The sequence below is a fragment of the Anabrus simplex genome, chromosome 7 (genome assembly GCF_040414725.1).
Source record: "Anabrus simplex isolate iqAnaSimp1 chromosome 7, ASM4041472v1, whole genome shotgun sequence".
In the NCBI taxonomy this organism is placed as follows: Eukaryota; Metazoa; Arthropoda; class Insecta; order Orthoptera; family Tettigoniidae; genus Anabrus; species Anabrus simplex.
Genome location: NC_090271.1, coordinates 306,705,269 through 306,730,467, shown reverse-complemented (window position 1 = coordinate 306,730,467; position 25,199 = coordinate 306,705,269). Strand labels below are relative to the sequence as shown.

Genomic DNA, 25,199 nt, shown 5'->3' with positions numbered 1-25,199 from the left:
TACAGCTCTTTAGCCTCTCCGAATTGATGGTATCGGCTAATACGTCGTCTTGTGTGTATATCGTGACGTAGCAATGTGGAACTTATATATTTTAGAATACGATTTAATTTCGCGGCGTGCAATATTCTGTAGCGCTAATACTTCATAAAATAGTTGTGAACAAAAGCTTCACTCTATCTTATGGCTAGTATTCTGGTGCAATGATGTTTTTCTTCCTCTTGCAAATGACCGTGACATTCTCCTATGCGAATTGAATTAATGTTAAATTTTTCTTCTCTAATAATAACTCTTAACGATCTTCATACGTCATTCTTTATCACCGTCTTCTATGTTTCTTTTTCGCCGAGTGCTTGATGAAAACATTACTCCTTCAGCTCATAGTAGTATCTGACTCTTTAATATTGACGTTCTGATGACTTAAACTCCAGTTTTGTTCCGATTGGATCTTGTTGAGAACAGTGAAATGGCCCAACTGTAATGTTCGTATTAAGTGGGAACGAAAGGATACGCGCGATAATCACTGCAGGGAATCAGAAACGCATAAAAAAGAAGAATGAAGCAAAGGAACATAATTCTAAGCAGCAAATAACAATCGGCAGAACTCTACACATCGCAAAGAAGTTGAAAAGTGATAGAGAACAATTTGTAATAGACACAACAAAAGCAGTCATGCAAGCTAACATTCCTCTTGAGAAATTGGATAATCCTGACATGAGGGAGTGGATGAACAAGTATATAAAAGGTAAGATAAATAATTCTGTCTTTACTGTAAAATATGACTGTATTTGTAGGTCTGTTGGAAATAAATCACCGGGCTGAGTAGTAATAATGTTGTTTCTACGTTCCACTGACTACTTTTACGGGTTTAAAGATAAAAATTTCATTGTTCCGTATTGAAAAGTATCACAGTTAAATTGAAATAATAAATATGGTAGTTCAACCTATTCAATACAAGTAAATAAGAGATGTAGAGATTACATTCTTATTTAATTAAAAGTGGAAATGGTACCGGTTTTGACCCCAGTCTGGGTCATCATCAGCCGATTATAACTTGAAAAACAATGCATAAGTAAGAAAGAAGTTAACGGTGAAGTCCACACAATATCAGATGAAGAGGCGATATAAAAATGATGGGGATAGGCACTGTAAAATTTAGACGAAGTGGAATGTAAGTCACTTAAAAGAAGTAATGCGTAATCTTCCGAGCATCAGCACGGCACACGCAATGTTTGGCACTGTCTCACAATGTTCACGAAAAGCAGAGAACAGTTAAATGAGCCAGACTGCATACACTGCATTTCATGAACATTGTGAGACAGTGCCAAACATTGCGTGTGCCATGCTGATGCTCGGAAGATTACGCATTACTTCTTTTAAGTGACTTACATTCCATTTCGTCTAAATTTTACAGTGCCTACCCCCGTCATTTTTACATCGCCTCTTCATCTGATATTGTGTGGACTTCACCGTTAACTTCTTTCTTACTTATGCATTGTTTTTCGAGTTATAATCGGCTGATGATGACCCAGACTGGGGTCGAAACCGGTACCATTTCCACTTTTAATTAAATAAGAATAATCTCTACATCTCTTATTTACTTGTATTGAATAGGGTGAACTACCATATTTATTATTGCAATTTAACTGTGATACTTTTACGGGTTTCGGAGACATGGAGATGTCGGAATGTTGTCCCGCAGGAATTCTTTTACGTATCAGTAAATCTACCAACACGAGGGTGACGTATATGAGCATTTTCAACTAACACCGGACTGAGCCAGAATCGAACCTGCCAACCTGCGTTCAGAAATCCAGTGCCTTAACAGTCTGAGCTACTCAAACTAGGCTGGGGTATTTGAAGGTACTCAACTACTATGGACACATGTCGATAGAGAACTCCCGCGAGACAAAATTTTGGCAACTCGGTAACTCTGCAAACCATAAAAGTTGTCCAGTGGACGTAAAACCAAAACATTAGTAAGTTACTGGTATTACAGTATTAATAGTATTCCTGTATTAATTTCTGTACTTGTTTCTTGCAGGTGCTGGTGATCTTCCACAGGCAAATACTTGCCGCCAAAATTACATCCCACTTGTTAAAGCAGAATATGAAGAGGAAGGGAAAGAAGCTGTGAGAAATAGAAAACTGATAATTCACTGCGATGAAACTACTAATCGGAAAGGGGATGCAGTTTTCATAATTCTGTTCCGTATACTTCCTGTAGATGCCCTGCTTTCAAAGTTATACGTTGCTTCAGTGAAAATTTTGCAGAATGTTGATTCACAAGAGTGTTGTCAATCTATAAACAATGCAATTGTGAAGTACTCTGTGGACTACAATGATGTTGTCGGCATATGCTCTGACAGAGCTCCATATATGACAAAGTGTGTGCGTACTCTCAAAGGCTTAATTTCAGATGACTTAGTTCACGTGCAGTGTTGGGCCCACAAACTAGATATCATAACCAAGCTTGTGCCCAGCTACTTCACCAGTCTGAATAAGTGTGTAAGTATGACTAAGAAAGCATTCAAAAATACCCGGAAGCACAAGCATAAGTATTTGAAATTCCTTCGGAAGAAATACAATCGTGGTGAGAAGACGTTCAAACTTTTCCCGATGCCCGTATTAACCCGCTGGGGATCCTCGCTCGATTCAGCTGTCTATTTACAAGAATATCTCTGTGATCTGGTTGAGTACTATAAATAGTTAGATGATGTCAGTGACGCTGTAAAATATTTCAAGGATCTAACCAGTAATGAGCAGAAGGCTATATTGTGTGAAGCTACCTGTACTAAGGAATATTGGACCTCTGTATCTCAGTTTGTAATAGTGCTAGAAGGATCACACTATCCAACTGCCCACAAACTCACCCCTAAACTAGACATTATAGTTAGAAGATTTGATTTAGTCGGAAAGTTAGTTTTAGAAAAAGGGGCTACTGTTGCCCTGAACCACCTTTCAGGAGATAGAAAAGATAGAGAAGGGAAAAGGATCAAGATCAGGTGAAAAAATGCACAGGAAAAGTGAAAAAAAATGATCGAACAGGATCCGGCTAGAAAAAATATTTCAAGCCACTGCGGCACTATTTTATCTTCCGAATGAGCTCAGCAATGAAGTGAACTCTACTCTCATGGACAGTGTGAAGAGCATTCCTGTTCTTGCTAGCATATCCACAAACAGTTCCTTCCAGGGCTATATGGCTTTGCAAAATGCTGCGAAAGCACACCTGGGGGAGGAGAAGAAAGAAGACCTCGTTAGTGAAGTTTTAGGAGGCTTGATAGAAGACCACAGAGAATTTGCATCCAAGTGTTTGCAAGCATTATGGTTTCCGATGTCTAATGTGGACAGCGAGAGGGCCTTCGCTGCTTACACATCCCTATGTTGAGAAATCGAGTAACACCACGATTTTCCTGTTTGGACCACCACTCCAGACGATTCTCCATCTTTAACAGGCTTCTGTCACCAAGATGGTAGTGCACAGTGCTACCAACTGATATGCAAATACCAACAGAAACAGAAACGAAGTTGTACTGAACTAGAACTGCATCTAGTCTAGCATAACCTTTACAGATGATAAACATCTTGTAAACCCACTTTTGGGATGCCCTTCGTAATGGCTAGGGCTAAATTGCTAGGTACCTCACTCACGGCTTAGTAGGAATTGTTTTTTGTGTGACGAAGGTGTAAAGACTTGAGGTGCACAGTTATTATAAAAGGCATAGTTATAACAAGCGGTTATCCCTGTGTAGGGGTAATTGTGTGTCAAGGAGGTATGCTTCCTGTCAGCGCTATAGCCAAGCTTACCATTATTATACCAGCAGACAGCATAGACAAGCTTGGAATCAAACCTCACATACACAAGACGAAGCCTGAGCCAACAGAACAGATGTTGCATTAGTGTAATCAGGTTTGTCACTACTTGAAACTGTTCTCTCAACTGATAAATCATGTTTCCGTTCACCCAAAACTTTCTTATTTTAGTTTACTTTCTGGATAATAACAGGGTCAAGAAGTCTATAAATAGTTTTTAATAAATCCCTAAAACCTCACCAAGACATATTTCAATAAACAAACAACGTATAATCTACTTTCCTAGTGCCAGAAATATACAACTGTACCTACTCTCCTTTTGCGGTGCCCGTGGAATATACTAGGATCAAAAGTTGGATGGTCTGCCATATGAATGTGGATCTCAGGCTTGAAGAGAGTCACTTGGAACACTTGAAGGGGAATACTTGCATCCAGTGCTTCAAAGTCCTCTGCAGAAGCTGGAGGTAGTTGCTCTCGAGATGGCTCTATAAAGATAGTTATTGAATCTTTTACAACTGGAGCTTAAGAGGACAGAAAATAGATAAAACATCAAGTGGATAGAAGGAACTGAAATGTCTAGAAAGAGGAATGGAATAAAACTTCTGACACAAAAAGGACACTGTCGGTGACAATCATCCAAAGGAATACACGGATTCATGTTTACATGCAAAACTTGTAGATATCATGATGGAAGGAGTAAGACAGAATTGAAAGGGCAACACGATGTGATTTAACAAGTTTCAAATAAGAATACTGAATTAATTTGAAAGGACTGAGAAAGTGGCTACACAGATACCTTGCATTACAGAGATGGTGGATTCAAACCCCATTATCAGCAGCCCTGAAAATAGTTTTCCTTAAATTATTATTTTCACACCTTATTTAAGACCACAGCCACTTCCTTCCCAGTCCAAGTCGCATCTCCCATTCCATCATTACCACACAAATAAATAAAAATGATGAGATATGAAATTCTAAACGTTATTCCAGAATTCAAGTAAAAATATTGAGAGCTACTTACAAAAAGTATCAAACAATGATCACGACTCAGCCACTGACATAGAATACATCTATAATTTTGTTTCAGTACTGGGTCACTCTGTAAAACTCTGTGTCCCAACAACTAGCACACCTAGCAAGTAAGTTAATCTGGGAAGGACAACTGATTCAGAAAGTGATGGAACCAACTAGAGGGAAGAATATTCTGAACGTGGTGCTCTATAGAGAAACCAAAGTAATAGATGGTATTAGTGATAACAAAGCTGTTTTTGTCATAGTGACAAATAAATGTGATAGAAAGGGAGGTCGTAAAAGTAGGACTATTAGGCAGTACCATATGGCTGATAAAAGAGGCATGAGGGAGATTTTAAAATGTAGCTATGATCGGTAAAACAGTATATGAAAATGTAAACAGACTGTGGGGTGGGTTTAAAGCAATTGTTGAGGAATGAGAAAACAGGTTTGTAACTTTAAAGGTGGTAAGGAATGGTAAAGACCCACTATATTATAACAGAGAAGTACAGAGACTAAGAAGGTGGTACAGGTTGGAAATAAACAGAGTTAGAAATGGCTGTGGAAATAGGAGAAATTGAAGGAATTTAATAGAAAATTGAATCTAGCAAAGAAGTCAGCTAAGGATAACATGATGGCAAGCATAATTGGCAGTCATACTATTTTTTGTGAAAAATGGAAGGGTATGTATAGGTACTTTAAGGCAGAAACAGGTTCCAAGAAGGACATTCCAGAAATCATTAATGAACAAGTGGAATGTGTATGCAAGGAACTTCAAACGGCAGCAGTATGTAAAGATTGTTGGTTACAAAGATAATGTCCAGATAAAGGAGGTGACTAATGCTAATGAAGTATATAAATTTACCCACGATAACAATTACAATAAGATACAAAAGCTGAAAACTAGAAAAGCATCTGGATTTGATAAGATTTCTGGACATATACTAAAGACAATAGGTAGGGATATAATACCATATCTGAAGTTCTGGGTGATTTCCAACAAAAGAGTACCGTTACAAAAATGTTGCAAAGTGTGGGCTGGGAAAACTTGGGAGAAAGGAGACGAGCTGCTCGACTAAGTGGTATGTGATACCAATATAAATGGTGCGTTATTGGACATTATACATTTTTTCCAGTTAACTCATTCCTGGTTGCCAGCATTTCGCCCCCGTGTGCTAAGTTGGGCTCATCAGTTGGTGCTTAGCACACCCACCAAGATGCATGGCTAGTGCATACTGTGGAGGCCACTGCGTAGGCTACTTGGAACCACCGGCAGTGAATGGGAGTCAACATCTATAACATCTGATGGCTAGGCGGACATCAATTTTTGGTAATGAGACAAAGTCTCTCATAGTGCATTGGCACTGCCGGTGGCTCCAAGTAGCCTACGCAGTGGCCTCCACGATATGCACTAGCCGTGCTTCTTGGTGGGTGTGCTAAGTACCAACTGATGAGCCCAACTTAGCACACAGGGGCGAAACGCTGGCAATCAGGAATGAGTCAGCTGGAAAATTTATAATATCCAATAATGGACCATTTATATTGGTATTATAAATTTATTAATTCGGGACAAATATTCCCTATGGGAATTAACATCTGTATCATAAGTGGTATGTTCCGAGCTGTCAGTGGAGAGATGGCGTGGAAGGACATTAGTAGACAAATAAGTGTCAGTGGTGCTTTTAAAAGTAGGAAAGATCACGATATTAAGTTGGAATTCATGAGAACAAATTGGGACAAATATTCATTTATAGGAAGAGGAGTTAGGGATTGGAATAATTTACTAAGGGTGATGTTCAATACATTTCCAAATTCTTTGCAATCATTTAAGAAAATGCTAGGAAAACAACAGATAGGAAATCTGCTACCTGGGTGACTGCCTTAAATGCAGTCTGATTGTTGAAACCAAGATGCATAGCTAGTACATACGGTGAAGGCCCTATGGGAATCGAATTCTACAAAATCTTCCTTCAGAAAATACAAAACAATAAAAGCTATTAAACATGTAATAACTAAGTTGAAAATGGTCTAACCATGTAGCTTTCAAGATCAGATGGCACAACAGTGGTGAAAGCAGAGCTCGGATCGTGCAGTGAAATGAGCATAACTCGAGACTGCAATGTGATAGCACATACTGCAAGGTGTCGTTTGTTTTGATCTACCCATATCTGTAATAACATTTGTAAGAAAACTTGACTAGATGTGTGAAAAATTGTCAAGTAGTTGAGAATTTTGTGAAAATTTCCAAACTGTCTCAATACGTTAATATAAAAGTTTAAGTATGCCATAAATGAAAACAAGTAGAACAAAGTAGTCGAAGGAAAAAAGGAATCAAAGTAGTCTGAGGATAATACGGCCTATGTGAGTACCACAAGCCAAAACCAAGTACATCTACTGCTTCAATTTAAGATATTACCAAAATTTATTGGGTTCAACCTATTCAATACAATAGAATTTACAAAGTTAGGACTTACATCCTATTAAACTAAAATTTGAAGGGACATGTTTCGCCCTTTAAAAGGGCATCATAAATAAATTTTGGTAATATCTTAAATTGATGTACATTTCAATACGGACCAAATATGAAATTTGTAACATGTAATACATCTACTGCTCCCGTCTAGCCTCTGGAGGTAGATACGCCCAAAAACACAGGAAGAAGATGCCACCGAGTTGATGGAGATTGGAAACAGTGTGACTCCACAACATCTGCAAGAGAAGGGCCTCTCTGAACCTAAACTCAGCTCATTTACTTATTTCTAACACACCTACGACATGTTCTATAGCCCGTGACGTCAACACAGACCTTGCACATTTTTGTTTTTTCACAGTAAAATGCAGTACCGTATTTACTCGCATATTAGAACCCTTTTTCTTCCACTTTACCAGCAAAAAAAAAAGTAAAGGGGGGGTCCAATATGTGATAACCTCAAATTTTGTGGAGTGAATACATGACTTCTAGTCTATAAAGAGCTATAACTTGTAAATGTAAACATTCTACACCATTCTTTAACAAACTCATGAATTGATGGTTGTTATTAGCAAACAAGGGCCCTTTACCCAACATAATGGAAAATTACTACATACACCTAGACCAATACTTTAATGCCAGTCACAATCTCAATGAAATCTCAGAGAAACCCAACATACTCTTCGATCTATTTATCACTTTCCTCAGAAACAATAATGCAGCCAACCTAAACTCAATCCTAAATTTAATCAAAGGTACTTTTCCAAGACAATTACACTTTCTCCCGCACCCTTCAGCCCCACCTTAAGCCCTCTTCCTAAGCCATATTTCATTTCAATACAAGAACTTACTGATTTCCATGATTATAATTTTTACAACACCCCATTTATACTTTATTCTTTGTTAAAAACCTCTTAGTATGTATATTCCTTGTATTATTAACTATTACCATAATAACATCTCATTTCACTTGTTATTCTTTAAAATAACATTTTCTTAGGATTTCGCCACAAATGATCTTTGCTCCAATACGGCTGATGATGACCCCTAGATGGGTCGAAACTAGTACCGTGTAATTTATAATTTTGTGAATATATTGTAGTATTGAAAAGGTGGAAACGTTTACGTTGTTATTATTATTACTTATATATTAAACTCATGAATGTATTTGAGGCAATGGTATGATGATAAACGGGGATAAAAGTCAGGTTGTGAGTTTCACAAATAGGAAAAGTCCTCTCAGTTTTAAATACTGCATTGATGGGGTGAAAGTTCCCTTTGGAGATCATTGTAAATACCTAGGTATTAATATAAGGAAAGATCTTCATTGGGGTAATCACATAAATGGAACTGTAAATAAAGGGTACAGATCTCTGCACATGGTTATGAGAATATTTAGGGGTTGTAGTAAGGATGTAAAGGAGAGAGCATATTTGTCTCTGGTGAGACCTCAACTAGAGTATGGTTCCAGTGTATGGGACCCTTACCAGGATTACTTGATTCAGGAACTGGAAAAAATCCAAAGAAAAGCAGCTTGATTTGTTCTGGGCGATTTCCAACAAAAAAGTAGCAAAGTTTGTGCTGGGAAGACTTGGGAGAAAGGAGATGAGCTGCTCGACTAAGTGGTATGTCAAAAATTAGATGTATGGCTTTTCAGGCGTTTGCTCTATTAACCAGCATTTCGTCTTAGGTCTGACACTAGACTCGTCAGAGTGGGACGTGTCAGACCCTACCCACTGATGCCGGGGTGTATGCAGGTGAAATTTATCAGAAGCCTATTATGAGGCACAGTCTGATAACTGCATACGGGAGATAAAACTCCACAATGGAATTGATATGCTCTATTGGTGGAAAAATATCTAATTCCCTCCATGGTAATTTAGAATTTCCACTAAGTGGTATGTTCCGAGCTGTCAGTGGAGAGATGGCGTGGGAGGACAACAGTAGACGAATAAATTTGGATGGTGTCTTTAAAAGTAGGAAAGATCAAAATATATGGAGATAAAGTTGGAATTCAAGAGGACAAATTGGGGGAAATATTCGTTTATAGGAAGGGGAGTTCGGGATTGGAATAACTTACCAAGGGAGATGTTCAATAAATTTCCAATTTCTTTGCAATCATTTAAGAAAAGGTTAGGAAAACAAAAGATAGGGAATCTGCCAGCTGGGCGACTGCCCGAAATGCAGATCAGTAGTGATTGATATACTGGCTATCTTGATTGGAAGGTAGTATTTCTAAATGTAAAAAGACAATAAATGGGGAGCATGACTTTTAGGCCTACATATAAATATAGTCGGTTTTAGTTACTCATATCACATAATTCGTTTCATCTCATTAATTCCTCTGATGAGGTTGATGACAGGAAGTGCATATGGTCGTAAAAACTTGCTACAAAGATTCGTCTCACTTCATACTCAACCCCGTAGAGAAAAGGGATAAGGGTATCGTATTATAATACTGTGCAATACCGATACTCAAAAAGGTTGGGGGGGGGGGTCTAATACATGAGGAGGTATAACACACGAGTAAATATGGTATTTACATGGAAGCATTTTGGAGAGATCATATTTGAACAGTACTGTAAGAGTGTTTTGAATAATGCAGGCCGTTCAGACAGACACATACTTTTGTAAAATGCATACCAAGTAGATTATGGAGTCTTGGCACCAAAAACTAAACAAACACAGAAAAAGATTTATGCATTTGTAATGAATGTCACCATATTTTAGTAAGGTTGTAAGAAAGGAAGCTGACCTGTGGGTACTCGTATCAGAAAGTACATCAAAAGCAACAAGGTTCCACTCATATTTTTGAATGGCATAATACAGAAAAATGTGTCATCACAGAAACAGATCCCATAGCAACACATACTCTCCTCATACCTACCTGCTCCAAATTTCTAGTAGATCCCATGTTCGTCAATAAACTGTTGTATTTCCTCAACATGTATGTCCACTTGTTGCTGAAAACTGCTCTCTTTCCGAGTAGCTACTTCAATAATGTTCGCATTACTTATCGAGACATGATCTTGAATATTTTGAATGTCTTCATCCATGATGTTGTTCCCAGGAACTTTGTACTATTCAAAGAGTCAACCTTGATCTTGAGGGTCACAGCTCAAATTTGAAGAACACAGTCATGAATTATCCCATGCCTTTTTCTGGTGTCCTTGTCAAATGATTTTTTGGGGGCATACAGAATTGGAGGATTAAAATTTCCCTTTATGAATGGCTGCCTGGTCAATAACTTGCATGCAACTGCAAAATAAACTTTTAGAAAGTCGACAGGAGCACTCTTCTTTTTTTCTTTAACGAACTGTATGTCAAATCACTATTTTCTGCGCACTCCCTTGATGTTATAAAAATCTTCTGTGTCAACATCTCAAAACATACACACTCATTTGGGGAGCAAGCGAGAGACCTCCATGAGTGCTGTGGTATTTTAAACACCTTTTGAATGCATCCTTTTTAAAGCTGTAACTGCTGGTGTTCCCCAGGCAACCAATTGGAATATCTCCAATTAGGCTAACTCTCACAGAAGGTGCTTTAATATAAATAAAACATAAACAGGGCAACTTACTCCAAGGGCTCTTTTCACAGACTTTCAAAGAACGTTCTCCAAATCTGTCGACTGAATGTCAAAATCTCTTCTTTGGTAAAAATTAAATGTTAGCAATGCTCTACATCACAAAGTGGATATACTAGCTCTTCAAGAAACTCAAATTGGTAATGACAGTAAATTGTGTAAGTTTCCTGGACACCCTAGCTGTTACTATCAATCACCCGCAGTATGGCAATTGCTACCTATGCTTGTAACAATTTAAAGGAAGTCTCAGTTCTCCTTAACGAGAAAGATAATAAGGACAATGTAATGACTGTGGTGATCCAGGTAGGAAGTGTGCAAGTTGCCAACATCTACAATCCCTGCAATGTCTGAATGTTACTCGAAGTTCCTGAGAGCAGTAACATCTGCACCTATGAAAGCAGTCATCTGCTTGTGGAATTAAAAAAAGACAGGAGACCAAAATCTTGCTACCAATTTTTTGGACTATCTTAGTGAAAGAAGGAGAGAAAAATGGTATAATAAAATTCAAGACTTTCATTTTAAACATTCAAGCATAAAGGCCTGGGCTCTGCTTTGAAAGCTTGGGGTAGATCCAACACAAAATTCAAGGATGTCATCAATCTCATGTGATGCCATAGTACATCTTGTGTTGAAAGTATCCAAAGTCCCAGGAGACAAAAAACAGTGCATCTCATTGAACACAACTATCTGAACTCAAGAAAGAAGCACACCAGAATCCTAACTTCTATGCTCCTTTCACCATAGGTGAACTTCAATAGTGTAATGGTTATAGCATCCGCCATGCAAACTTGCTATGGGCTGACGATGTCACCATATCGGCCCACCTACTTATTCTTCGACTGCACCAATCACGAACAAGGCTCAAGTACTAAACTGGCCTCCTCTCATTTCTGCCTGTGGTAGCGCGGCATAGGACTATGGAAATTACGAGACGATTAACCTGGAGTCATCCACCTCGTGAGGTTCCTGGAAACATTCAGCATCCAGACTTTTTTGGAAGAACTGGTGCAGATATATAAGACAGGAGTGACTCGCCTGGGTTGGACTTGGTGTAGTTCAGTCGTGAACTCAGTGAGTGAGTGACTGCTAGTGCTGTGAAGTGCGTGAACTGCCGTGAATGTTGGGCTAGCGTGCCACAGTGCAGACTGACGGCGAAGGAGAGAACGTGTAGCCGTGCGACATGGTATCTTGTGTGTGAATGTAAAACTGTGTAGGTGCACGCAAACTGTGTAATGTGCGGCCACTTTTGAAATACAGTTTACATTGCCCTAAGGTGCAAGTGTGTGTGACGTGTGATTTAACAACATAACTGTTTAGCTTGTAAGAGTAATCTGTAGTGTTAGAACAAGTGAGAAACTAAGAGAGAGCGCAAACTGTGTGTGTGTTATGAACAAAAGTTATGTGCCCATTAGTCCTGTGTAGTTTTAGTGCTTAATTAATAAATCTTAGTATAGAAGCTACCAGTCTAGTGTTAATTTATCTTACTACCTCGCTAATTCGTCACAGTATTTACTGTTATTCGCAAAATGCAGGAAAGCTTCTGCACTGATGGAGTTTATCCTGAATTTCTGGTGCCTCCGGACCTATTGTGCACAGATGAAGAGTACAACATTCTTCACTCAGGAAAACTACCTTCCAAACTTAAAAGTTATAAAGAAATTGTAATTTAAGAAAGCACGAAAAGATGGGACTGCTATAGAGTGTTTTTCATCCAATATCCTTACTCAGCACTGTGTACAAAGTATTGGAGAGAATGATTCTAGCTCAGATTCAAGTCTCAATTAATTGCATCACTGCATCTGAACAGGCTGATTTTAGACCTCACAGAAGTTTCTGCGATGAGGTGCTACCCTTGGTTCTACATGCTGAAACAAGCTTTCGGAAGAAACTGAAAACGGACATTGTTTTAATCTATTTGTCAGCAGGATACGACCCAGTATGGAGTGAAGTTTTTAAAAGCAGTGCCATGCAGAACATTAGAAAATCTTCTAACATGCTCAGTAATCACTGTTCTAAGGTATATCAAAGAGAGAAGAATAAATAACATACCCTCAACGATGGTCTTCCCAAGGGATCTGTCCTGGCCAAAACTTTGTTAAATTTGTATAATGCAGACATTCCTAACCTACCTTGTCATATATTCCAGTACACAGAAGATACACAATATCTTACAAGAGTAAATCCTTATAGGTGTGCAAAGAGCACCTAACATCTAGTCTCGGCAAACTTCGTAATTACTTCAGAACGTGGCAACATCAACTGAATGTCACAAAAACAGAAAAATGCTGTTTCCACCATTCAAATTTCTTGGCATCAGCTCTGACTGGTCCAAGGTTTGGTCATCTAAGCACTGTAAAGTTCAGTAGCACACCAAAATAACTTGGTGTTACCCTGGAGAGTACACCGACATTCCAAAATCATGTGACTAAAGTGCACTCCTGAGTGAATCTTGCCAAGAAACTCCCAGGTACAACATGGGGTACAGGTATATTAGTGCTTCACTGAGCATTCCTTGCTTTTGTGTATTCTCCAGCAGAATATGGTTCACTTGTTTGGCTTTGCAGCACTCACACCAGTAAGGTTGGTGTGAATTACATGCAACCAGAGAATTGTCTGTGGCACATTAAGATCTACTCCCCTGAATTTGCTTTCAGTCCTTTCAAATATCTACCCTCTCCACCTCTGAAGAAAAGCAGTGCCCTTAAAAGAATGGAGAAAATCTCTACAAATGAGTCCATCCCTCTACATCTTAAGTTCTTACCTGTTAAATGGCAGAGGTTCAGAAGACCAGCATATGAGGAGGCAACATGACTGCTTGGAAATGAACTCATCCCAAAGATGGAATGGGCACGTGACTGGTTGGAGACCAGACTAAGAAATCACAAGTTAATCAGCAAACCATCTACTCAAGTACTCACTTATGAGTTGGCCTACAGCTCAACAGATACCATACTGGTCACGGAAAGTGCAAATACCTAAAACACAAATGGGGTTTCTGCAGGGACAATACAAGTTACTTCACATTCTGAAGGAATGTCCCAATAGAAGATATGTTGACTATGTTCTCTTCAAAGAACAGAAGAGGAGGCCATTCCTTGGATCAGGTCCTGTGACTTAGTTGTGTTGCTGTTGTTATAACACACACTCACCACTACTGGCTTCGCTATCAATGTCACAGTCAGATGCAATCCATTCCATTACAAGGGTTCGTCATCAACTTCTTCCTATAATCTGTTTGCATTTAGATGTTCTTCAATTGGTAGTGGATTGTCCACTGTACCAATATATGTCACTGCACAAAAGCAATGACAGCGTCGACACTAACTTCTGCCTTACAACACAGTTTGTATCTCACAAATACCCTGTTCCCCTTCTCAACTCACTGCCTGAAATGGGCATGTAAATGCGCCACCTCAAACCCATCTGCTCCCTGGCATTAGCGGTTTCAGTGCTCTGACTCATGCTTTCCTTCCTCACAGTTTAGAAAGTCAACAAGATGCATGTTCACCAATTCTTTTCTGTGAGGCTCCAAAGGCCTTTCTGTGTATCTCCTAGAGCCTTTAAAGAGGAAAAATACCAGCCAAAAATTTCACTTTCAGCTCAGTATCACCATAGCGTCACATAAGTTTGTTGAAATTATAGATAATTATGGATAATCAGCTCGAAAGTGTGGTAAAAGAAATTTGTACAATGACAAAAGTGACTATCAAATGATGATTTCAGAGTTAGACGAGCTTGGCAGTATAGTGTAGTGATACTGATAGTGATAGTGAAAATATCATGACTATATCCATTGTACCTTATATGTCAGCTGTATGAACAGACAGTGTGTGACATTTTATCACAAACATTTTACAGGTATCAAAAATATCTAATGAGCCAAATGCTGCACTGGGGCAGCTGGTGGTTTAACGACTGAAAAGGCCTACAAAGCTTAAATGATTTTGCAAGTAATTATGGAATAATAATATGCAAGACTTGCAAAACCAACCCATACTCTTTCCAAAAAATTTCCCTAGATGATAATTTAGTGAATTCAATTGCAATTTAATGAACTGCTACACATTGCTGTTCAACAGTCCACATAAGTTACCTCCTCACCTGCAAGATTGTAACTACAAAGATGTTACATTAGATGAAATGTGGGCATATATGGAGATTGTACTGATGACAGGAGTGGACAAACACCCTAAGATTGGTTCCATTTGACCCTTCCATCATACCCTGCGGTAACAAAAATGTTCTTTATAGCATTTCCAACATATTAAAACCCCTTCATTCTGTAGATAATACAGTACAATCAGCTGAAGAAGTGGTGGATCAGGTATGAAGATATGTTTATTCATGAAGTATTAAATTATTTATTAATATTTTCACTGGGGTAGGCAAGCAAGCCTATCACAGTGCCAGTCTCAATGCTGGATAAATGAGGAGGGTAGCAGCAGGAAGAGGATCCAATATAAAACTGTGCCAGAAAACATGGAAATGCAGAGAAATATATTCTGGAACAAGGCCAGAGCATACATCGCACTCGATGAGTGGAAGGGTCGCCTTACCTCCTCGAAAAGTGAGCAAAGACTACTGCCTAATGAGCATATGTGGCTAAAGAGGCTAACTCAACAAAAGAACACAAGTTATAGACATACTTTGAACCTGAAAGTGGGGACTTTAAATTTTGGAAGCATGACAAGTTGAAGTCGAGAAGTGGCAGACTTAATGGAAAAAAGGCAGCTCCAGAACCTGTGTGTCCACCACCACAAAGAGGAATGGTGTAGGTATAGTTCTGAGCAACAATATGAAGGACAATAACACCGAGGTCAAGGTATCTTAGCCAATATTTATTAAGACCATCTACAACACCACAAAATAATTGGACATATTCAAGGTTTGGATTTTTGGACATGATTCGTGTACGATACCTCTGCAATGATAGATAAGCGTTATAACAATAGTAACAATATCTTATAGTTTTTAAATTCATTAGATGAAAGAATAAAATTCACACTTGAAAATGAGAAGGACAATGCTTTGAATTTCTTGGATGTGACCGTTACGAGGGAACCAGGTGAGTTCTCTTATAAAGTATACAGAAAGGTAAGTTCTCCTATAAAGTATACAGAAAGGATACGTTTACTCCAGTGACCATTAAAAGTATTCTTTACATCCTGAGAGTCATAAGAGGGCTGCCTATTTCAGTATGGTTTATCGAACCTTCAATTTACCTTTATCTCATACAGAAAGAGAAAAAGAATTACGATACATACAGAAGGTAGCCATTATGAATGTGTTCAGTGTTAATACCATTAGTAAAATTATAAGTAAAGTAAAAAAAGAAAGGACAACATAAGATTAACACCAGAGAATCCCAAGAGTTCAAAATACATGAATTTTACATTTACAAACCCAGGGATAATTTAAATCACAAAATTATTTAAGAAACACGACTGTCAAGTCTCATTTTCAACCAAGAACAATAATGGTCATATATTTTATAACCATAATGATGTAAATCACAATAAAGAGGATTTCTTAGATTCAGGAATCTATAAACTTAAGTGCGATCAATGCTTCGTCACGTACGTGGGGCAAACCAGTAGTAGTTTTCAAACTTGGTATCTCGAACATGTCAATGCCAACAGACACAAGAAGTATTCTGCAATGAGTGTCCATATGGGAGATACTGGTCACCAATATACTAACATAAATAAAGACTTGACCATTTAAAAAAAAGTGAGCAAAGGGAACCTGATGAGCTATTACGAAAATATTTACATAGGTTTGAACCAGAGTATTAACGCAAACAAAAGTTTAAATGATGTACAAGAGAACAAAAATCTGTTATATGAACAGATACCATCGCTTTTATCATCACGAAAAATTAATAATTTGAAGTCACCTCCTCTAATACAAACTTCCCGCCCTCTATAAGCTGAGCTTTCTCCTCTTCCCTCAATAATAGCACTGTTAACCCCCTACCGCCTTGAGCCAAGTTCCGCTGGACGAAAGAAAACACAACTATAACACACGCAGAGGCGTGGCGAGAAGCAAGTCAGAACGAGGCTCAGTCGTAAACCAGCTACAGGGAGTTTCACCAAATTTGATGGTAAGCTTTCACATAACGCATTTGTGACGGAATCTTTTTTCTTAGATATCCGAGGGTTTTAAACCCATTAATTTTTTATATCTCTTTCTTTCCAGACCTTGTCTTTTCTAAAAAGGAATATTCATAAGATTTAAGACATGAATATGGTGGTCTTGCAGCACTGATCTTTGCCATACGACAGGCTATCTCATAAGGCTTCAGATTTCTTCTACCAGAATAGCTGAATTATGAAAGAAAATTCCATATGAATGACAGTTTTTAAATGTTCTGATGTGGATTTAGTACCAATCCTATTTCTGAGGCCAGAATTTCAATCTTCCCAGTGAACACACTGAAACTACCAGATTCCAACAATGCTTGCAACATTTTCAAGTAAGGTCGTTCATATTTAACAATGAAGAAAGATTGTTTGCAAGAAGTGTTAAACTACCTTATTAAATATGTGTATGTTTTGTCTTTAGTGTTTTCTCAACAGTTCATAAAGGAACTTCCATTTTAAATTACAGACAGCAACAATAGATGTTGTATTCCATATGAGACGTTATGGCTGGCATGTCATATTTCAGGTTATATTTCAATTTTAACATTGAAGATAATAAAAGTTTTTGCAAGAAGTGAGGACAATTTTGTGTAAATAATGTATGTATATATATCTTTTTCATATCTCAAATAGTCCTTAAAAAGGCATTGGACCAGGTGAGCTGGCTGAGCGGTTAGGGACGCGCAACTGTGAGCTTGCATCCAGGAGATAGTGGGTTCGAACCCCACTGTCGGCAGCCCTGAAGATGGTTTCCCATTTTCACACCAATCAAAATGCTGGGCTGAACCTCAATTAAAGCCATGGCCGCTTCCCTGCCACTCCCAGCCCTTTCCGATCCCATCGTTGCCATAAGAACTGTCTGTGTCGGTGCGAAGTAAAGCCAATTGTAAAAAAAGAAATTAAAAAGGCATTGAGTTCTTCCATTTTTTTCAATTTCTGAACAATGAGTTTTCTAATCTAACATGTGATTTTATGGCTGATGAAGTCTCAAATAGAGATGAAACATGTCCCAAAATATATTTAATATGTTTTTATATTAAATAGTTTTCACTTGTAAAGTGATGTGTATTGATTGGGTGGACCAAAACCTAAACATTATTTCTTAGTTTTAACTGTATCAATACGGATCTATACGATGAAGTTTGTAAATTATGCTGATGAAGTTCATAAATGGTCAGGGGAATAATCAACAGGATAATGAGTATTAAACTAGTTGTAGAAAACTTACTTATTAACAAAATAAGTGCTTATGCACCTCAGGAAGGCTGTATGCAAGAGGAGAAAGATGACTTCTAGACATCTCTGGACGAAGCTGTGAGATCAATCCCTGACGAGGAATGACTTCTTATTGGTGGTAATTTTAATAGTCATGTCGGCAATGTAACCAAAGGAATGGAAAGAGTACTGGGAATGCACACCGTGGAGCACAAAAATAAAACTGGTGAGGATATTTTGGACTTGGCTATGGCCTTTGATATGGTAGTTATCAGCATCATCTTTGAGAAAAAGCTAAAGCATTTAATCACCTTTGCAAGACGAGGAAATGCCTCTCGAGTGGATTACCTGCTGTGTAGGAGAAGAGATCTGAAAGAAAACAATGCAAAGTCTTCCTTAGAGAGGCTGTAGTAACACAGAATCGACTGGCTGTCTGCTATGCTGAAATGAAGTATAAAGGTAAGACCTAAAATTGGGGCGGCTAAAATGAAATGATGGAGAATGCAAGAAAACTACTGTCATCATAGCTTCTTGGATGAAGTTCGACCATTTATTCTGTCTGTCCTAGAGCAAGAAAATTACAACTGGGAAGAGGATGCAGATCAGATTAGGGAAGCTGGGGAGAATTTGCTAGGAAGACCATTGGATAAGATGAAAATAAACAGAGACGTGGAGGTGGCAACATGAAGTGCAGGAGAAAATTACAGCCAAGAAGAAAAAAGCAAAGAAAAGATGGCATATATTCAGAACGAATGAGTACTGGAATCTGTAATAGAGATGCAATGAAAGAAGCCAGAAGAGCTGTGGTGCGAGCAAAACACAACACTTATTCCGAAATGCATGCCAAACTGGAAACAGAGGAGGGACAGAAGAAGATATTCAGAACTACAAAACAGTTCAGGGGATTTGTTCCAGACTAAACAGATAAAAGACGAACATGGTCAACTCCTGATGAAGGAACTGGACTCTTACAAGATGCTAGTGACTTTACGTCGCACCAACGCACATAGGTCTTATGGCGACGATGGGATAGGAAAGGCCTAGGAGTTGGAAGGAAGCGGCCATTGCCTTAGTTAAGGTACAACCCCAGCATTTGCCTGGTGTGAAAATGGGAAACCATGGAAAACCATCTTCAGGGCTGCCGACAGCGGGATTCAAACCCACTATCTCCCGGATACAAGCTCACAGCCGCGCACCTCTAATCGCATGGCCAACTCGCCCGGTCTTACAAGATGAAAGGAATATTTCCAGAAACTGATGAACGAATATTTTAGATCAAACAGTCATGCCAAAGTTAAAAAAAACCCTTTGAACTTAGTGGGAAGAACTGAAATAACTCAGGCACTATCAAATTTGAATAGGAAATCTGTTGGCCCAGACAATATACCCATAGAAATGTGGAAAATCTTTGGCAGTATAGGCATACTTTTCCTTGAAAGCTAATTCAGGAAGATCATGCAAACAGAATGGATGCCAGATGAATGGATAAGGAGTGTGCAGGTTCTCATCTATAGAAATAAGGGAGATGTTGCCATGTGTAATAACTAAAGAGGGATCACGTTGATGAGCCACACAATGAAACTGAATCTATTAAAGAAACTATTTAAAATATTTTATGTTGTGTCCACCTTGTCAATACACTTTTAATGATTGAAAATTATTTATTCTGTCATACATGTTTCAGGAACAATATACATTCCCTTCATCAGTGAAGTCAAATCAAGGATTTTATTTTCATTCATTAAAAGTGTATTGACATGGTGGACCCAACATAAACTATTTTAAATAGTTTCTTTACTAGATTTAGACATGTTAATACAGGAAAAAATAAAATACCTATTATGGTTAAGTTTATCATCAGACAATGAAACTGTTTGAGACAGTCTTTCAAAGAAAGATCAGGAATGAAGTTGTGATTAGTGAAGAACAGCTCGGCTTCATGCCTGGACAGGGAACAACAGGTGCTATCTTTGCCCTATGTCAGCTGGTGGACCATTACCATGAAGGACAGAAAGAGTTGCACTCTGTGTTCATCGACTTGGCTATAATTTTGGCTGTAATTTTCTCCTGCACTTCATGTTGCCACCTCCACGTCTCTGTTTACTTTCACCTTACCCAATGGTCTTCCTAGCACATTCTCCGTCGCCATGAGACCTATCTGTGTCGGCGCGACGTAAAGCCCCTAGCAAAAAAAAAAAAAAAAAAAACACATTCTCCCCAGCTCCCCTAATCTGATCTGCAGCCTCTTCCCAGTTGTAATTTTCTTGCTCTAGGACAGACAGAATAAATGGTCGAACTTCATCCAAGAAGCTATGATGACAGTAGTTTTCTTGCATTCTCCATCATTTCATTTTAGCCGCCCCAGTTTTAGGTCTTACCTTTATACTCTGCATTTCAGTATAGCAGGCAGCCAGTCGATTCCGTGTTAGTACAGCCTCTCCAAGGAAGACTTTACATTGTTTTCTTTCAGATCTCTTCTCCTACACAGCAGGTAATCCACTCGAGAGGTATTTCCTCCTCTTGCAAAGGTGACTGAATACTTTAACTTCTTCTCAAAGATGATGTTGATAGAATCTTACTTATTGGAGAAAGTATTCAACAGATATGGAATTGCTTCCAGGATAAAGGAGTGCCATAGAAGTACAACAGAGCAATTCAAGATATGGATGCTTACATCAGTGCATACGTAAGGAACGGAACTGGAGAAACGAAAAGTTTCAGAGTTGAAGTCGGACTTCATCAGGGTTCAGCACTTAGTCAACTACTTCCTGCCATCCTTATGGACTCAATACCCGAAGGGATTCAATCAAAAAACCCTTGGACTATGATGTATGCCAACAAGATTGTGTTGTGTGCTGAATCATCTGCAGAACTGGATAATGCACTGGAAAAATGGAGGTCTGTATTGGAGAGCAGAGGCATGAGACTGAGTAGGAAAAAATCTGAATACATGCCGTGTGAAATGGACTGGTACATCTCCATAGGAAGCCTGTGCCAATGACAGAAACCTTCAGATGTCTGAGTTCAGTGGTGCAGAATGATGGTAAAATAGGAGTTGATATCAGCAGAAGAGTCCAATCTGGCTTGTATAAATGGAGAGCAGCTACAGAAGTCCTCTGTGACAAGAGGAAACCACCAAATCTCAAGAGTCTTATTTATGAGACTATGGTTTGGAAACAATATCAATGACAAAAGCTGTAGGTGGCAGAAATGAAAAGGCTGCGATGGGCATGTGGCTTGTCAAGGAAGGATCGAATCAGAAATGAAACTATACGGGACTGTGTAAAGGAGACATGCATTAAAGACAAGATCCAGGAGTTAAGACTAAGATGGTTCGGCCAGATCATGAGGAGAGGAAGTGATTTTGTGGGCAGAAGCCTCTTAAATATGTCTCCTCCTGGGGGATGAGAAGAGGTAGGCCCCGTAGGAGATGGAAGGACTCGGTCATCTTGGATCTCAAAGAAGTGGAGTTGAAGAAGGATCTAGTATTCAACAGAAATGAATGGAAGAGATGGATCTGCATCTATTCATGCCGCTTCTTGTCCTGCCTACGTTCAGCTGCTTGATGTGAACACTAGCATACAGCACACAAACAACATGAGTCAATAGAACCAGTGGGGAGGTTAGTACTTGAAACATTCTAATAACCCCAGTATCATATCAGCAAGATTCCTTCGACTTAATACAACACCCATTTCTCTTTTTTCAGACTTCAGATAATACAACACATTACGCCTAAATTTAACCAAGGTATAGAGGAGTTTCCGCTGCCAATAAAAATTAGATTGTTCCATTAGAACTCAAACAAACAGATACAAATCACGTATTAGAAGCATCTAATTAAGACTGAGCATCTTGTTATATCATGTAATAAGGACAAAAACACTTGTCATCCAGAAGCAGAAGAAGAAGCAAACATAAACAACAAGCATAATGTTAGTGTTTAACAAGTTTTTAAGGATTTATTTTATTTTGCTAGTTACTTTACGTCGCACCGACACAGATAGGTCTTATGGCGATGATGTGATAGGGAAGGCCTGGGAGTGGGAAAGAAGCGGCCGTGGCCTTAATTAAGGTACAGCCCCAGCATTTGCCTGGTGCAAAAATAGGAAACCACGGAAAACCATCTTCAGGGCTGCCGACAGTGGGATTTAAACCCCACTATCTCCCAGATGCAAGCTCACAGCCGCACGCTCCTAACCGCACGGCCAACTTGCCCGGTTTTAAGGATTTTAAAGTCATTTTAATGCGTTTTTTATTGTCTGTGTCATTTTCATAAGTTTTTAGCTGAATATATCTTCAAAATGAGACGAAACATGCCCTAAGACAGACGTATATATTAAGTGTTAGTGATAGGTGAATATAAGATAATAAACAAGCGTTGAATGATGAAAACTACCTCTAAATCAAAGAGAAGAAGAAGAAGAAGAAGAAGAAGAAGAAGAAGAAGAAGAAGAAGAAGAAGAAAGAGGAGAAGAAGAAGAAGAAGAAGAAGACATTCAAATTTCATTTTAAAAGAGTCAAACTATTTAAAAGGTGATGCAGCTTGAGGATATAAGCTATAAAGGACCTACCAGGATGCAGAAGGTATTTAAATACTCTTACAGCCAGGCATAGGGTTAAAAAGGGCACACTAACCTCACAATCACATGCAGATCTGCTGTGTGCTTGAGGTGCTTGTAGAGCAATCTGTCTGTTGAACAGGGAAATTTATGTTAGTGCCCTGAAAAACAACTGGACAGAACGTGTTACAGGTCTTACAAAAAGGCGATCTAATGAGATCATATACTGACCATGGAATCATGTGTTTTGTGAATAAACATGTAATTTTCAAGTCTTTCTAACGGATGCAGTTTGATAGTATTCCCCAAGTGAACAAACTTGTGCTGTCCTCATGAATACAGTAGTAACTATGAAGATTAGAGGGGCAAATTAAAATTCCTTAGAGAAATGGCAAGTCAACAGAACATTTATATTTACAGGCATAATGAGCCGCTGCATCCGCCATGCCAAGGTACAACAACAGGAAATAGTGCAAGCTAGTCAACTCCAACTGCAAACTCATCACCAAGGAAGGCTCACACTCCCTACCCCCGACACCAGGCGGAGGACAGCCGCTTGTGGATTAGTCAGCATCCCCACCGCTGCTATCTGGATTGTCCTGCTTGCTCATTGGAGGCCTCCGGTGTTATGGAAGACTCTGGGAGGTGTGTACCTTCTGGAAGCATCCAGATGGTGTGGGCCCAGGTATTTAAGTAAGGCGCAAACTACGGAGTTCAGTTAGTTGGTGTACTGAGTCCAATGTGTGGACTCGGTGAGTTAGCGAAGAGTGCAGGTGTCAGTCTGTTGGAGCCAAGGATTTGTTTCTGTGTGCCTGTCACCGTACGTGTGAATGTCTTGGACCAGCTGCTGGAAGAGGACGTCGCCTGTCCTGTGCAGTGTAGAGGACAACACTGGATACCGACATGGGGCTGTGAGTGGAGTTCGACGGACTGAGTGGACAGCTGCAAGACTGACATGTGAAGTGTGGACTGTGATAGCACTAACGAGTGTGACCGAGCAGCTGAGTGTGTAGTGTAAGTGATCAAAGAATCTGTGTGTGTCATTGTAAATAAAATATGAGAAACTAAGAGAGAGAGAGAGAGAGAGAGAGAGCACGAGCCGTGTACAGTAAGTGTGTGTCCTGTGTACTTGTATTAAGTTGTGAGCTCAGCAATTGTGTGTGTGTAAATGTCTAGCTTTAGTGCTTAGTTAATAAGTTTTAGAACCAGGACACTACCAGGTTCTGTGTTATTTATTTACCCCCACAAGACCTAACAATATCATTTCAGTATTTCCTACATCAGGACTGAAGACCTGTCAAGATGGTCCTTTAATGAGTGTTAACCCCTTGAAGGTCACGACGCAATATATTGCGCTGTAACCACAGCGGCACTTACCGCTACACGCAATATATTGCGTGTCGGAATTTGAAGTGATATATCTTTGTAACTGTATGCCTTTGGACAACGATTGAAAAACGCATAGCTCCCTACATCTGTTGGCTATATTTTGAAATCGTTAGGTTATTGTTATCACCACGGGGAGTGCTGGAAATGAAATGTTTTTAAGCGGATGTCTTCAGCTTTAGCGAGTAAATTGCAAACAGTTGAAGATGGCTGCGCGAAGTTGAGCTGACTTACTTACAAGCGACGATACAGTTCGTGAAATACTGAAAGTGATTGTTCAGTATTTGAAGACAGTGATGAAGACGATGTAGGAGGTATATCTGGAAATAATTCAAGTTGCGAAGACTTAAATGAAAGTGTGGATGAGGTCTTACAGCTGCCACGTCCGAAGCGAACAAACGTAAATAAAGCGCCTAGTAATCACAGAGTTTGGGAAGACGAGACTATAATAAACCAATTCACGCCAACCGCTTTAGCTTCGATAGCAGTAAGTCAGGAATTCAGAATGTTACACTGACTAAAATTTTTTCAGAAATTGACATTTTCAAAAAATTGTTGCCCGTCTCTGTGGTGTAGTGGTTGGTGTGATTTGCTGCCACCCCTAGAGGCCCAGGTTCGATTCCCGGCTCTGCCACGAAATTTGAAAAGTGGTACGAGGGCTGGAACGGGGTCCACTCAGCCTCGGGAGGTCAACTGAGTAGAGGTGGGTTCGATTCCCACCTCAGCCATCCTGGAAGTGGTTTTTCGTGGTTTCCCACTTCTCCTCCAGGCAAATGCTGGGATGGTACCTAATTTAAGGCCATGGCCGCTTCCTTCCCTCTTCCTTGCCTATCCTAACCTATCTTCCCATCCCCCACCATGGCCCCCCATTCAGCATAGCAGGTGGGCCTCCTGGGCGAGGTACTGGCCATTCTCCCCAGTTGTATGCCCCAACCAAATGTCTCACGCACCAGGACACTGCCTTTGAGGTAGTAGAGGTGGGGTCCCTCATTGAGTCCGAGGGAAAAACCAACCCT

The 25,199-nt window shown here is 39.3% G+C and overlaps 1 protein-coding gene across 1 annotated transcript in view; it reads right to left on the bottom strand.

Moving 5' to 3' along the window:
- Nucleotides 1–25,199, bottom strand: part of Vps13B (vacuolar protein sorting 13B) — a 300,908-nt gene that overhangs the window by 141,675 nt on the left and 134,034 nt on the right. The window contains exon 13 of the mRNA XM_067152027.2: nt 4,123–4,295. Within this exon, the coding sequence (XP_067008128.2) occupies nt 4,123–4,295 (173 nt within the window). The remainder of the gene's footprint in view (nt 1–4,122; nt 4,296–25,199) is intronic.